The 15,053-nt window shown below is 34.6% G+C and overlaps 2 protein-coding genes and 1 long non-coding RNA gene across 8 annotated transcripts; 2 read left to right on the top strand and 1 right to left on the bottom strand.

Annotated features, from left to right (window-relative positions):
• Positions 1–5,325: 5,325 nt before the first annotated feature.
• On the bottom strand, positions 5,326–6,048 carry LOC107639960 (adenine nucleotide transporter BT1, chloroplastic/mitochondrial). Its single transcript, XM_021122696.2, has one exon. It carries the CDS (start codon positions 6,046–6,048, stop codon positions 5,431–5,433), a length of 618 nt encoding a protein of 205 aa, XP_020978355.1. The 3' UTR covers positions 5,326–5,430.
• On the top strand, positions 6,006–8,538 carry LOC148563222 (uncharacterized). 5 transcript variants are annotated; one of them, XR_015883243.1, is made up of 6 exons: positions 6,006–6,144; positions 6,445–6,790; positions 6,952–6,998; positions 7,090–7,139; positions 7,788–7,875; positions 8,192–8,538. It is a non-coding gene; the product is annotated as an uncharacterized LOC148563222 (long non-coding RNA). The 5 variants fall into 5 exon arrangements; XR_015883246.1 differs by having other exon boundaries at positions 6,952–7,009; XR_015883244.1 differs by having other exon boundaries at positions 6,018–6,155.
• Positions 8,539–9,826: 1,288 nt separating this feature from the next.
• Positions 9,827–13,747, top strand: LOC107642494 (putative apyrase 7). Of its 2 annotated transcripts, none has more exons than XM_016345871.3 (3): positions 9,827–12,221; positions 12,713–13,056; positions 13,219–13,747. In XM_016345871.3, the coding sequence occupies exons 1-2, from the start codon at positions 10,280–10,282 to the stop codon at positions 13,021–13,023; spliced, it is 2,253 nt and encodes a 750-aa protein (XP_016201357.1). In that variant the 5' UTR covers positions 9,827–10,279; the 3' UTR covers positions 13,024–13,056; positions 13,219–13,747. The 2 variants fall into 2 exon arrangements, with proteins under 2 accessions (XP_016201357.1, XP_020978494.1); XM_021122835.2 differs by having other exon boundaries at positions 9,830–12,221; positions 13,204–13,747.
• The last annotated feature ends 1,306 nt before the right edge of the window (positions 13,748–15,053 follow it).

The raw sequence follows: 15,053 nt of genomic DNA, 5'->3' as shown, positions 1-15,053 counted from the left end.
GTAACTATTTGAAAAGTCATAAATGTTGAGTACGTAGCTGCATGTTGCATGTACTCCGTATTTATAAATTTTCCTTCATTTCATTCTTCTGTAAATTTGAGTACGTAGCTGCATGTTGCATGTACTCAGCAATAATGAAATAAAAAAAATTTATAAATATGGAGTACATGCAACATGCAGCTACGTACTCAACATTTATGACTTTTTAAATAGTTATAACCTTTGAATAAGTCACAACTCTACACCTCTCAAGAACTTCATTGACTTTTAATACCTTATAAAGAAAAACAGGAATTCAACGAAATTAATTTGTTACCTCTTCAATAACAGAAGAAATGGTACTTTCTTATTCATCTGCCGTAAACGTCGCAGTCCGGATAAAAATCCTGATTCAGCTCATCTTCATCTTCGTAGAAAATAAGAGAACAAGAGCTGAAGAGAATCAAGATGAATTTGTTAAATTAATTTAACCGAAAGTTATGTCTATTGAAAGGTTGTAACTATTTGAAAAGTCATAAATGTTGAGTACATGGCTGCATATTGCATGTACTCCGTATTTATAAATTTTTCTCATTTTATTCTTTTGTAAATTTGAGTACGTAGCTGCATGTTGCATGTACTCCGTATTTATAAATTTCCCTCATTTCATTACTTCAAATTTACAGAAGAATGAAATGAGTAAAATTTATAAATACGGAATACATGTAACATGCAGCTACGTACTCAACATTTATGACTTTTCAAATAATTACAACCTTTTAATAGACATAACTTTTCAAATAGTTACAATCTTTCAACAGACATAATTTTTCAAATAATTACAACTTTTGAATAAGTCACAACTCTACACCTCTCAAGAACTTCACTGACCTTTGATGCCTTATAAAGAAAAACAGGAATTCAACAAAATTAATTTATTACCTCTTCAATAACAGAAGAAATGGTACTTTCTTATTCATCTGCCGTAAAACTATAACATCGCAGTCCGGATAAAAATGCTGATTCAGCTCATCTTCATCTTCATAGAAAATAAGAGAACGAAAACTGAAGATGAATTTGTTGAATTAATTTAACTAAAAGTTATGTCTATTGAAAAGTTGTAACTATTTGAAAAATCATAAATGTTGAGTATGTAGCTGCATATTGCATGTACTCCGTATTTATAAATTTATCATTTTATTCTTCTGTAAATTTGAGTACGTAGCTGCATGTTGCATGTACTCCGTATTTATAAATTTTTCTCATTTCATTATTGCTGAGTACATGCAACATGCAGCTACGTACTCAAATTTACAGAAGAATGAAATGAGGGAAATTTATAAATACGGAGTACATGCAAAATACATTTATGACTTTTCAAATAGTTACAACCTTTGAATAGACATAATTTTTCAAATAGTTACAATCTTTCAACAGACATAACTTTTCAAATAGTTACAACCTTTGAATAATATGAAAAGATGTGACTCTTCAAAATAGCTTTTCACATATTTTAAAAATATATCTCACAAAAGATATATCACAAAAAAGAAAAAACTAAGTAGCAAAGATAATAAGATGTTTAAGGTTAAAAATTAATGATAAAGATATTTGTAAATAAGTGCTTAAAAATAATGAAAAAAAATGACTGTTTTTGAATGTGTGGCTACGTGTTTTGGATTTGGATATTGGAAATTGGAAATTTGGGGATGATACTGTTCAGAGTTGTCCATTTGTTTTCAGCTCTTATACAAAGACATGTTATCTAACCAATATTTTAAAAATTGGACCGGATTGATTGGCTTGACCGGTTCAATTACAAACCAGAGACATAAACAGTTTAGTCTGATGTTTAATACTGGAAATTATAAAACTGAATCTAAACTGTTGAACCGGCCAAAAACCGGCCGGTCGAATTGGAACCGGCCAATTTGAATTAAACGGCGCAGTTTCGCACTTAAGGGGAGAAACAAAACGCTCTTCTCCATCTCCTTCCTTATTCCATCGAGCAGAACACGCCCAGCCTCAACCAGGGAAAAACCGTAGCTGCCACCACCGCCGCAGGGAGGAGCCGTGTTTGCCGCTGTTGTCGCAGTCAGGGGCTTGTCTCCTCGAATCTTCGTGCGTCACCGTCACAGTCAGGGGAGTTCTCCAAGTCTTCGATCTGTTCGCAGTCACCAGTCGCAGGGGCACCGCTTCTTCCTTGAGCTCGGTGTCCGTCGTGTTGTCGCCATCTGAAATGTTTGTTTTACAGTTTTAAATGGCAAAGTGATGCAAAAAGTGGGTGTGGAGGTTGTAGGGTTGGGAGCCCTAAAGCTCACTGGATTTCTTAGAGAACAAATGCAACAGAATAACATGAGTTTCGAATAAATGTACACTGTTCGAACGCTAAAAGAGGTACTAAACTACTAATACCATTCTTTTTTGTTTTTACTTGAATTTTAGAAGAAAGAGTAATGTAATGTATTTCCTATGTATGATTCCATAAGACCAAAGTTAAATTAACAATTCAGGTAGAGTTGAGTTTGTTTACGAGTAATTAAATGTACGAAACAGGAATATGATTGCTAATTTCTTTTGTGACTTTCATTGTTCTTTTTCCCTTATGATTTTTCTCTGCAGTGTGGTGAGAGGGACTATTTCTACATTGAAATAATCTCAGTGATATTGTCTGATATTTTGTTGGTTGCATGATAATAGAAGCTATGCTTTGTTGCTATTGATGATGAAGTAGAGCTATCTAAAGATACACAAGCATCATTTGAAAAATGCATCTCAATCATCTAATAAAACTTAAATTGCAATTTATTTTTCTTACTTTCTTTGCATTATTCAAGAATCAAGATCATTAGAAATCATCATGCATCTTTTAGTTACATTGCAACGTTTCAAATTGACGATAATTCTTGCATTGTGTTAATTTGTTTGATTTCAATTGGATCATCAAATCATGCATTGATGCAAGAAATGATGGAAATACATGCATAAATGAGATTGTCTAGATCAAATAGAATATGATTATTAGCATATTAATTCTTTGTAAATTAGTTCTCTAGAATATGTGATTATTAGCATATTTATTCTTTGTAAATAAGCATATTTTTTTGTTGCTATTTAACTTATGAGTTTGTATCTATCTATTTATTAATATTAATATATAATAGGAGAGCAGTAGTAAATTTATTATTCGACAAGTGTACAGTTTATTTGCTCGACAAGTGTCTAATCTGTTTGTACAACAAGTGGCAAAAAAAATTAGACAAAATAAGTAATTAAGTATACAATGAGAAGTGGTTTTGGACGGGTCTTTTCCCAAAAAGGATCAGGATTTGAACACAAGTTCAGCATGTTTGGACACCTTTAAATGATGGAATTAGAATTCAATTCCATCAAGAAATGAATTCCTAAAGAAATGGAATTCAATTCCATAGTTTGGAACAACTAACTCATTTAATGAGATAAAATTGAATTCCATTGTTTGGAATGACTTGTTGATGAATTACATTATTTCTCTAAGACATTTTTACCTCTCAATAAATATTAAGTATAATTTTATTTATCAATTAAATTAGATAATATAATTATATAAATCACTTATAAGTAAAATTGGTCTAACACAACCTCACCAATTAGATCCATCTCACCCATGAAATCATGATAGGTGGAATTTTTTCAAAAATGAGAAATTTAAATTATTTTTTAAAAAAAATCAACATCTCATAACTTTTTCATTTTTTTTCTATAATCTTATTTGTGTGTGATTATAACACTCATTTGATATGATCATATTTTTGTTAAAAACAATAAAATTAAAAATGAGATAACCCCATAAGCCATAAACATAACAAAGTTTAATTTAAAACAAAATACTCATAATCCATATCAATAAATCAACCTCACATGACCCTCATAGAAGTTTTGCGTTTTCATCACGCTAAACATAACATAAAAGTCTAAATAGTAAAGATTTCATCATACTAAGTATAACATAAGAAAGTAACATTAGTTTAAATTTAAAAACATTGCCACAAATTTCTAAAACTCAAAATCCATTTTTTCCCTCAACCATTCAAGACGAAACTCTTCTGGTAAGCCAAAAAATACTCCAAGAAGAGTAGGATGAGTAACAAGCCATTCAAGAGCTTCACAAAATGAGTGGCCCTGCAAACCTAATTTAGTTAAAGCTTCCCTTATATCAGATGTCTTCCAAACTTTAGGATGCGAACTTATGATAGCATTTGCAATATCTTTCATTGCCATAATCATGTCTTTCATATCTTGGGAATACTCGTCTATTATTGCCACTTTTCTTTTTTTTTTACCTTTAGCAGATGAGGTATTAGACACCGGTGGAATAGATGATGGTGGAGCTTGTGAGGTTGGGCTTGCTGGCATACTTTCATAATCAAAGGGATTAAAATTCTTCAAATGCACCTCATTGTTTGCTTGCATTTCATCAATGTCATCAATATTAACGTGTGTATCTTTCTTTTTCCATCTTCTCACTTTTTGTTTACCGGTCTCAACCCGCATTCCATTTGCTATATCTTTTTCATAAATCTCTTTAAGAATTTCCAAGTGATAAAGATGTTTTCCTCTAATAGCTTTAAACTTAAGATTTGCCTATACAAAAATTAATAAAATAATTCATATCAAAATATCAAATAAAATAAATAATATTAATATTAAAATAGACAAATATATATATATAAAGAAAATATACATACCGAGCATAAAGATTTCCACACATTAGGTGTAGCTTCAAATGTTTTGGTTGTATCATTCCATCCTACCCCGCTCTTTTGATTAATTTCTTTTGCTAAAAGCATTTGTTCCTTGAGAGTCTCTTCAAACGATTTATAACTTTACTCTTATTAATGCTCACAGAAAATTTCTCATTAATTTCCTCCACCACCTTTCTATAAGATTCAGCCGAAAAAACTCTATCTTTCTTTTGACCCTTATTCTTTTGCTCCTTAAGAACATCAAGCATTAAGCCATCCATTTCCATGGTCCATTTAAAGTAGGTATAACACTCATTTTTTCCTTCTAACATCACTAACTTTTTCGAAATCCATATCACCACCTATTGAAAATATGATTGAACACAACCAGCTTCAGGATCTATGAGGTAATAAAGGAGATGGAACATATAAAATTGAAAGTTAGGCATAACATTTTGACAGCAAAACATTCAACTACTTGTAACAAATATGTATAGCATAGTAGCACATGCTACATGAATTGAAGGCTATAACAAACATCTATACTTATTAGAAAACCTTTAGAGATAGATCACTTCACAAACTACCTATTAGTATTATCATTCAGATGAATTATTCTACTATTCATTGATAAGTTTTTTGATCATACATCATAGCTAACCAACAAATGCTCATTCAATTTCTTACAGATACAACAAATTGATATTAAAACTTATATAACTAACAACTACATACGACAAAAAGCATTGAAAATGCATAATATATTTATTACCTCAATAGCCTTGCTAGGAGCAACCCTGATGACATTGACAAAATTACCCCTGAACAATCCCTTCCAGCCATCAGTCTTCATGATATTCTGAAACACCTCACCTGTTGAATGGCCACTACTCCCAACCATCAAATGAGTTCTTATTGTCTCCAATGGCGCCACGCAAGTTCGCGAAATTGCACCCGCGAATGCACCACTAATCAACCTCCTCAGCGAAGGGCTCTTCACCTTAACCTTCATCTTAACCACAAAAAACCCAGCCTTTTTCTTCTTCCCCTTAACACCTTCCTCTTCCTCCATAACTAACTCCTCCGATTCAGAAACAATCTTCACTTTCCCTTCTGAATGCACGTACTTCACATACAACTCAGTGCAGGGGATTCTGACTCCATTGTTGCTTCCTTGGGAATCAGAAGAGGGAGAAGGTGTACGGTTTGGTGCACCAAACCCCATTCCCATTTGACCTACGCTTGCGAGCAATCCACCAGGGTTGAGATCCCATTCAGAATGAGAAGAACCTAAACCGGAAACAGAGAGAAAAAAACCAATCGTTTTGCTTTCGGTTATCATCATCGTGGCTAAATCGCTGAATTCCTGTTCTTCCACCCATGAATTGATGAACCTAATATAATTATTGCACAGGGATATTTTTGATATTGCACAATTTAGGTGAGATTTAGGTAAGAATTGATTTTGAAATCAAACTAACTTTGGTCTGATTTGTAAATGGGATAAAATGAGAATTGGAATTCTCACCGAAATTCAGTTTCATGTTTTTTTTTTCTATTCCAAAGTAAGGAATAGAATTCAATTCAATTCATCTATGATTTCAAATCAGATGCATTCCAAACAGGCTGTGAGTGTTTGAAATCAAGAATTGAGTGAACAAATTTTTAATTTTCTGTATCTTTATCTTTCTCTTCTTTCTTTCTCTCTCTCCCTCCCTCCATCTGATTGTTCAAAATACAGAGATATTATCGCCGACAAGAAAGAAAGAGCTCGCAGTGATGGAATGACTAGCTGGAAGAGAAGATAGAGAATGGTGGTGGTCGGTGCTGCGGTTGGGAGAGCATTTGCCGAAGAAAAGATAAGACGACGGCAGAGGCTACGAGTCTGTTTCCAGCGAGCAGTAGAGATGAAGAACAATTAGTCAGAGGTTACGGTGGTTGTTGATGCAGCATCGAGTAGAAAGAACAGTGGCTGCGGTGAGTGGTGTTGCAGCCGTCACTGAAGAAGGAGCAGCTGGCAGCAAGTTGACAATACCGATACAGAGAACGAAGAGCTTTGAGATCCTGCCATCGGTGGTGTTACAGAGGTAATTTCTTTAAAAAAAGCATAAATTTATTTTATGTATTTTTTAAAAAAATGACAAAAGGTTATTTATTTATCTTTAATCTACTTCTGTTTTGGCTGAAGGTTGAGGTTGGACTAGGTTTAGTTAGCAGAGGAGCTAATGGTGGTATGACTGATTTGCAGTGATTACGACGACACTCCTTCTAGCAGTTTCGAATCATCTACAATTGGTGCGTATCAGGTATCTATTTTATAAGGTATCTGTTTTTATTTGTTAGGATTTTATTACTGCTTTCTAATTGCAAATCATGTTTATGTTAGGGCCATGTGAAGAGAAAGAAACTCATGCTTTTGAAATTAATCCTTCTCAGGTAACTTAGTTATGAGCTTTTGAAAGACAGTGTCTAATTTTCACTGTGAAGCAAATCCCTTTGTTTTCAATTTTGCATCATGATACCTAGATTTACACCACAAATTTGAATCAGAGTTATGTTATTCTCATGAAAGAATGATGCTGAATTTGGTAATTTAGGTCCCAAATGAATGGATGAGTTAATTGACTCGAATCCAAGGGGTAAATACATTAAGTGGATTTCACTCTAAATCCTTAATTTTACACAGTTGATCGTCACTCAAATTATGTAGTTCATCTTTCCATCTTTTTGGTAGTCAACTTTATGTTACTTCAGTTTACGTGAGTTTCTATTTGAAATTCGCCAATAAATAATGTGATGTCAAAATATTTTTAATTTGCAAGAAAATTAGGATTTTATCTGTTGGAAATCAAAATAGTGATTGCAATTGCATTAAAGCAACGATGCTTGCCAAATGCATTAAATTATCCCATGTAGGAGGAGTATGATTTCAGAAACGATACAGTGAGTTTACATAATTTTTTTTCCGAAGAAACCCTTAGGGTTGTAATTATGTTTATTAATAGTACATCTTGCTAATTTACAGTTACGAGCTTTGAATTGGTTATCTCGCATGCATTCAGTTGTATTCTGTTAATGCTGCAGGTAAACCCTGACCTTGACATGGAACTAAAGCCTCAGGCACAACCATGACCTTATTAAGAGAAGAGCCTTAGCAAAATATTTGGAAATGGTAATGCTGATATCTTAAACAAGGACTTTATCTCTTGCAATTTACTAAATTGAGAGCACACGTCAACTTTTGTTTTCGAATTGATTGAATTTATTTATTTATTCATTTATTTTTTAAAATTTGGTCTTAAACTTGGGGTTACAACACAATTTTCAAGTTCTGCATATTATCAAGAGTCAAGACTATATTTTTCAGCTTCATCATTAAACCATAACATATAGTTTAAAAACTTAAAGGCATGTAACTCTTGTATTCTATGCATTATTATACCTCATCAAGGTGCTACAGCAATTAACTCCTTGAGTTGCTTTATCAGGTTGGAATATGTGGAGAGCATGGTGGGAGCCATCTTCTGTTGCATTCTTTGCTCAAATTGGTCTTGACTATGTCTCATACTCTCCTTTTAGGTTAGATTTTTAGCTTAAATATAAAATAGAGTTTTAAATGTTCAACTATTAAACTCAAATTTGAAGACTCTTGCAGGATTCTAATTAAAAGGCTTGCATACACTTCAAGTTGTAGTTTAAAAAAATTGTTAATGTGATGTAAGAGGGTTTAGTGACTAGCTTGCTCTGTTGATACATAAGAATCCTAATCTTACCATAAATTGATCTATTATCATGTTTTGCAATTGCTCAATGTTCCGAATCCTGTTGTTCCTGACATTCCTGTTTGTGCATTGGGGGATGGATATTGGAATTATATATTATTATACAGATTACCTAAAGACTAGGTAATACCATTATGAAACAAGTTTGTTAGGTACTCATAAAAAATTTTTATGCCTTTGAATGATTAATTTAAATTCTTAATTTAGTCAAAAGAAAAATACTGCAAAAGTATTATGCTATTTTTTTGCATGTCATCGTATAGGTATATCCATGATGAGGAAGGAAGTTGAGAACGATGAGTCCGTATATTTTTTCTAACTCAAAACAAATAAACAAAGGTCATGCTTTTATATCAGCTGGATTTGATTTGAAGAAAAGGATTTGGTTTTGGAAATATTTGAAAATTTTCTGTGGTCAATTATTTGAGCTGGAAGCCTGGAACCAACAAACAGATAAGAAATTTTTGTTTAAAGGTTTTTGTTCTGATTTTTTGCAGGAATCTTTATCTATTTGAAAAATACCAGTGGTATCTTTGCCAAACTGATTAGAAGAGATTTACTTGCTCATCGTATAAGATATATACAGAGAAAGTTTAACAAGAAAAATATTTTTATTAAAATTTAGTCAGTATTTAATCAGCAAAATAATAATAATATTATATTATTAAAAATACTAATAATATAACAATAAAAAATTCAAATTATCACAACAAAAAGTCGTTTTTATTTTTAATATGACAATTAAATAGGTATGATACACTAAAATGAGAGTTTAAATGTGTAATGCACATATATAAAATTAATAACAGTTTTTATATAAATTATTATACAAGATTTAAATCAAATTGTGAATCACGATTTGAGCGAAGAGAGGGGAAAAAAAGAAAAATTAAGAATTATTGAATTATTAATCAACAATTGAGAGTTATTGAAGAAAACAAGAGTACCGATTTTTTTATGTCAGTAATTTCAAAACAAAACATTACTTTTATTTTTATTAAGCACAAAATTGTCTTCTATCAAATTGTTACTCACATGTTATTAAGTGTAGTTTTTGTCACTAATTCAAATTGTTAGTAATAATTTATTCTGATATTAATCTTTTCCATATCAATGTATTACATTTAATTTACATAATATCGTAGTATTACACCCTCCATTTTACAATATCTAAAAAAATAATGAGCCACAAAAAGTGCTTCCGTTTTTTTTTCGGTGAACATCGGGGCCAACGGCCCAAAGTGCTTCCGTTTAAACTGGTAATTATTAATTAATGAAGCCCATTAAGCCCATGAGTGACAGAAACGTTATAAAAAAAAAAGGGGGGGAGTTTTTAATTTTACCAACATGAAAACGCCAAAAAAAAAAAACAATGGTCATCTTCCTCAGTTTTGCAGTTGCACTTGCACCTTCTGTTGCGTCATCGACCTAATCAACGACCATAAAAAACCACCTTTTCTGAAACTTTCTCCCAATTGCCCTTCCAATCTCTTTCAATTTCCACTTTCAGTTTTCCCTTTCAACCTCTCTTTCATTTTTCATGTCCGTATCACAACCAACTTCTACCCTCTTTTTAAGTTTTCTCTAAAAATCTATTTTTGACTACTAATTCTTCCAATTCATCACAAAATCTCAGTGGGGTTCAACTCAATCTTCGCATTGGGTTGTTCCCTTCTATTTGATCGCACTATTATGCCTGTGCCACCAAATGCTATGCAATTGCGCTCTTCAACCACCACCTATCCATAAATCTCTTCAATCAAAAGTGGGTATTCTTCTTCATATCAAAAAGACATGATCTTTAGTAAAATCACTGCAATTTTATCCACTTTGTTGCATACCCAAAATTCCTCTCCTTCTGCATACCCACTCTCTCTGCCCTTCGCACCCACCAAAAATAACAACCTGCAAGTCTCTTCCTCTCTTCAGGACTTCTCCTCGTACCCCCAATTTGGTCCTGAACGTGGCCATGTTGCTGATGATGTCACCGGTGTTGTTCTTCCAACCCATTTGAAGCAACCACTTCATAAGGTGAAGCCTGTTCAAAGTGTTGCCAACTGTTCTCGCAAGAAATGGGTCAGTGCCATCAAGCTTGCAATTTTTCTTACGCTGCTCCTTTTTATAGTTTACATGGTTTTGGTGATTGCTTATTCCTATTGGAGTCAAGGGTCTGGGAAGTATTTTGTTGTGATTGATTGTGGTAGCACCGGGAATAGGATTTATGTTTATCATGCTTCCATTCAGCACAAGAAATATAATAGTCTTCCAATAGTTATCAAGTCACTGAGGAGTGGTTTGCAGAGAAAGCCACGTTCTCAGAGTGGTCGTGCGTATGATAGAATGGAAACTGAGCCTGGCCTTGATAAGTTGGTGAATAATGTTACTGGTTTGAAGGGTGCATTGAAACCATTAATTCGCTGGGCGCAGAAGCAAATACCGGCACATGCTCATAGGGGTACTTCGGTTTTCCTTTATGCTACCGCAGGTGTCCGGAGACTCCCCAGCGCTGACTCGAAGTGGCTGCTAGACAATGCCTGGTCTGTGTTAAAGCAATCTCCTTTCTTGTGTAAGAAGGATTGGGTTAAGACTATATCTGGTACTGAGGAGGCTTATTTTGGATGGATATCACTTAATTATTATAGTGGCATCTTGGGTGTTAGACCTAGGAAGGCAACTTATGGTGCGCTTGATTTGGGTGGCTCATCATTGCAAGTAACATTTGAGAGTGATCAGCAGCTGAATAATGAGACTAGTTTGTATGTTCGGATGGGGTCAGTGAGCCATCATCTCACTGCTTACTCTCTCCCAGGGTATGGTCTTAATGAGGCATTTGGTAAATCTGTGGCGCATCTCTTTAAGAGAGAGTTCGGATCATCTGCCAATGCCGGCATAGCTAATGAAAAGAGAGAGCTCAAACATCCTTGCTTGCAGGCTGGGTACAAGGAACAATATTTTTGCCCTCGCTGTTCTTTCGGTAACAAAGGAGGTGGAAATCCTGTTGGTAATCAGAAACAATTGGGTAAGATAGGAGCATCAGGAACTCCAGTAGTGCTTGTTGGTGCTCCGAATTGGCAAGAATGTAATGCACTTGCAAAAATTGCTGTCAATTTGTCTGAATGGTCCAATATCGGTGCAGCACTTGATTGTGGAGTACAACCTTGTGCTTTGCGCAAGAATCTCCCACGCCCATATGGCCACTTTTATGTGATTTCTGGATTTTATGTGGTGTATAGATTTTTCAACTTGAGTTCTGAGGCCACACCTGATGATGTAGTTGAAAAAGGCAGGACTTTTTGTGGGAAGAAATGGGATGTTGCAAAGAAAAGTGTTGCCCCTCAACCCTTTATCGAGCAATACTGCTTTAGAGCGCCATACATTGCATCACTGCTGAGAGAAGGTTTGCGCATTACTGATGACCAAATATCTGTTGGCTCTGGAAGTATCACTTGGACTCTTGGTGTTGCCTTGTTGGAAGCAGGGAAAGCATATTCCACCGGATTCGGGTTTCGTGGTTTGGAATTGCTTCCAATGAAGATAAATCCCCTTATTCTTTTTCTCATTTTGTTGCTTTCCTTGATTATCCTACTCTGCGCTTTATCATGTGTTGGCAATTCGATACCAAGGTTCTTCCGGAGGAAATATCTTCCCATTTTCAGACATAGCAATGTTTCTAGTGCTTCTGTTTTGAATATCCCATCTCCTTTTCAGTTCCAGCGATGGAGTCCAATCAACTCTGGTAAGCTATTTAAATACGTGTTGATTTTGATTACCAAATAACTTAAACTGATGAACTATTTCTTCAAAACCTGTTTGAGATGCATATCGAGTTGTCAATTGTTATCTTTTAGATTTAGTTTTGACTTTTACTACTAGATATGGTATAAGTGGTAGACTCTTAATATTATATTACAACAACAACAAAGTCCTATCCAACTAGATAGGATCAGCTACATAGATCAAACAATGCTATTGATCATGTTTGCACTAAATTTTTACTATTATAACTTAGTCACTATGTAGTGTCTGCTCATTATGCATCCCAGCTGCAGTTGTTGCAAGTGTTGATCATGAACTCTTTTTTCAAATGTTTTAGGCATGATTTTAGCTCTGTAGAGTCATTTATAACCAAAACTGCTATCATGGGCTGATTTGTGCACCCTATTTGCATTGTTCACAATGTCCTTATATAATTGAGCTTTAAAGTCGTTTATGCCTATGAGTCTTCAGGGGATGGAAGAATAAAGATGCCACTCAGCCCAACTGTCGCATGCTCACAAGGTAGCCCTTTTGGCGTTGGTAATGGTCTTGGTGATGATGGTGGTGGCATCCAGCTTATGGAATCTTCCTTGTACCCCTCAGCCAGTAGCTTTTCACATAGTTTTTCATCGACAAGTTTAGGGCAGATGCAGTTTGACAGCAATACTATGGGCGCATTCTGGTCTCCCCACAGAACTCAGATGCGGCTGCAGAGTAGGAGGTCACAATCTCGCGAAGACCTGGATTCCTCGGTGGCTGAAGCACATCTCGTGAAGGCTTAGGGAATCATTTTCTGTAGACATTAACATTGATAGGTATGAATGATTACATTAACATATTTCTCTATACTTACTTCCTTATAGTGGAACATAAGTAATAGTAATTAGTAAAGCAAGCAAACATTCTTTTCTGGTGATTTTTCTATGGGTAAAAGAATTTATATTTTTCTCATCATTTTTTAGATTTTTGTCTTGCAGAAAAGTGGAGCTAAAGATGCAGCAGCAGCCAGAAGAACTGATTCCAAATGAAAAATTGAATTGATCATGCCAAGTAAGCAATTGCGGAAATTTACACTTGACATCTTGACATGGTCAATTCGGATTTTCCAGATCATAAAGGATCCATTTCCATTAAGCACTCGAACCGGGGAACGATTTATAGCTGTTTGATATCTCCATTTCTGCCTCAGCATTGTAGCTTTTGTGGTGCTACTCAAGCATCAATGGCTAACATAGTTTACTAGATCCATTAATTCATGGCTGTTTTCTGTAGTTAATACCATTCTTTAGACTAATTAGGTGCCATTACTATAGAGATTAGAGAATCTCCCCTTGTTTCATAGATGAGTATTGACTTGGAAAGATGAACCACAGAGAGGAGTTATAAGTACACAAACATGTTATACATCAAACAAGCCATTGGATATGATTTCTATTACACCATACAACATTAGTGCTGTGTATAAGTACAGTGTTTTTGGTCTAAATGGAGCCAATTATTGGTGAATGAACATGGCGTGGAAGAGTGGATTTGCTTCTGGTTTTGGCAATTATAGATCAAGACAACAAAATAATAAAACTTCAAGACAACAAAACGGGTCATTCTTTAACGATAAGGATGAAGTCGCCAAAATTTGATTAAGAAAGAACTACATCTTTGTCTCTACCATCAACAGCAATGTGTTGCACTCTTTTTTTTTTTTTCTCTTTACCGGTTGTTCTTTTAGTATATAATTGAGCAGAAAATATTGCTTATAGAAATTCTCAATTGAATATTGGCTTCATTTAAGCATTTTACGCAACCAGCGAAATAATCAAACGTAGCTATATCGGCAAGAAAAAGTATAGGAGGCAACACTCACCAAAGTTGATACCAAAATTTTTATACATTAAATTTAGAACAATGCTAGAGAATCAAAAGGGTATTAGCCAAAAACCAGCCAAATACTTTTGGGTGAATCCAAAATTTCTACGAGTTAATATATATGGATTATTTTTCTGTTAAGAATGTTTCTTTATTTTTCGAATTTTTTTGTATTGCAGATGTGAATGTCTCTAGCCAATGAGTAATAGCTCAAATAGCATAATCTCCTCATACTCATTTAAGAAGTTGCGGGTTTGAGTCTTCATATCTTTGGTAAAAAAAAAATGTGAATGTCTCTATTTCTTTAAGAATTTCATATTTTTTTTAAATTTTATAGATATTTAATTATTTTTGCTAAAATATAACTGGATATTTCTTTTGTTAAGTATTAGGATATTTTTTTTCATATTAAATAAATATTTTTTTTATATTTCTGTAATTGTGTAGTTTGCAGTCTCTTTAATCATCAAAACGGCACCTAATATCCCAAAATGTAGAGAGCAAACTCCTAATTACAAACATGTGGGTTGAATACAAACCAATCCCATCTTCTTCAAAACTCCGGCAGCGGCAGCCACGTCTCCAGCTTAGCAGTGTGCAACGAGGAAGTAGTTGTGTCCCGTCAGATTCAGATTCACGCCGCGCGTGGTCTATAGCTTTCTGGTGCGTTAGGATGTTCAGGACGGAGTAGAAGGTGGTCGCACTGGGGCAGCAGCCTCCAGCGTCGGTACGTGCCATATATTCGATGACGTGGAACGCGTCATCGACGCGCTGGAGCTTGCAGAGGCGCGTGATGAGGGAATCGAACGCGTTCTTGCGAGTGACGCCGCGGTTGAGGGTGGATATGATTTGAAGGAGGTGGTTGAGGAGGGAAGAGGAGAAGGTTTCGTCAGTGACGAAGTCGAAGGTGGACTTCGTGTTGAAGTAGTTGTCTTGGATGCGCTTGTTG

Source organism: Arachis ipaensis, chromosome B5, assembly GCF_059453495.1.
Source record: "Arachis ipaensis isolate K30076 ecotype BB chromosome B5, ASM5945349v1, whole genome shotgun sequence".
Classification (NCBI taxonomy): Eukaryota; Viridiplantae; Streptophyta; class Magnoliopsida; order Fabales; family Fabaceae; genus Arachis; species Arachis ipaensis.
Note: the sequence above shows the minus strand (reverse complement) of the source record. Positions and strands in the feature narration are given on the sequence as shown.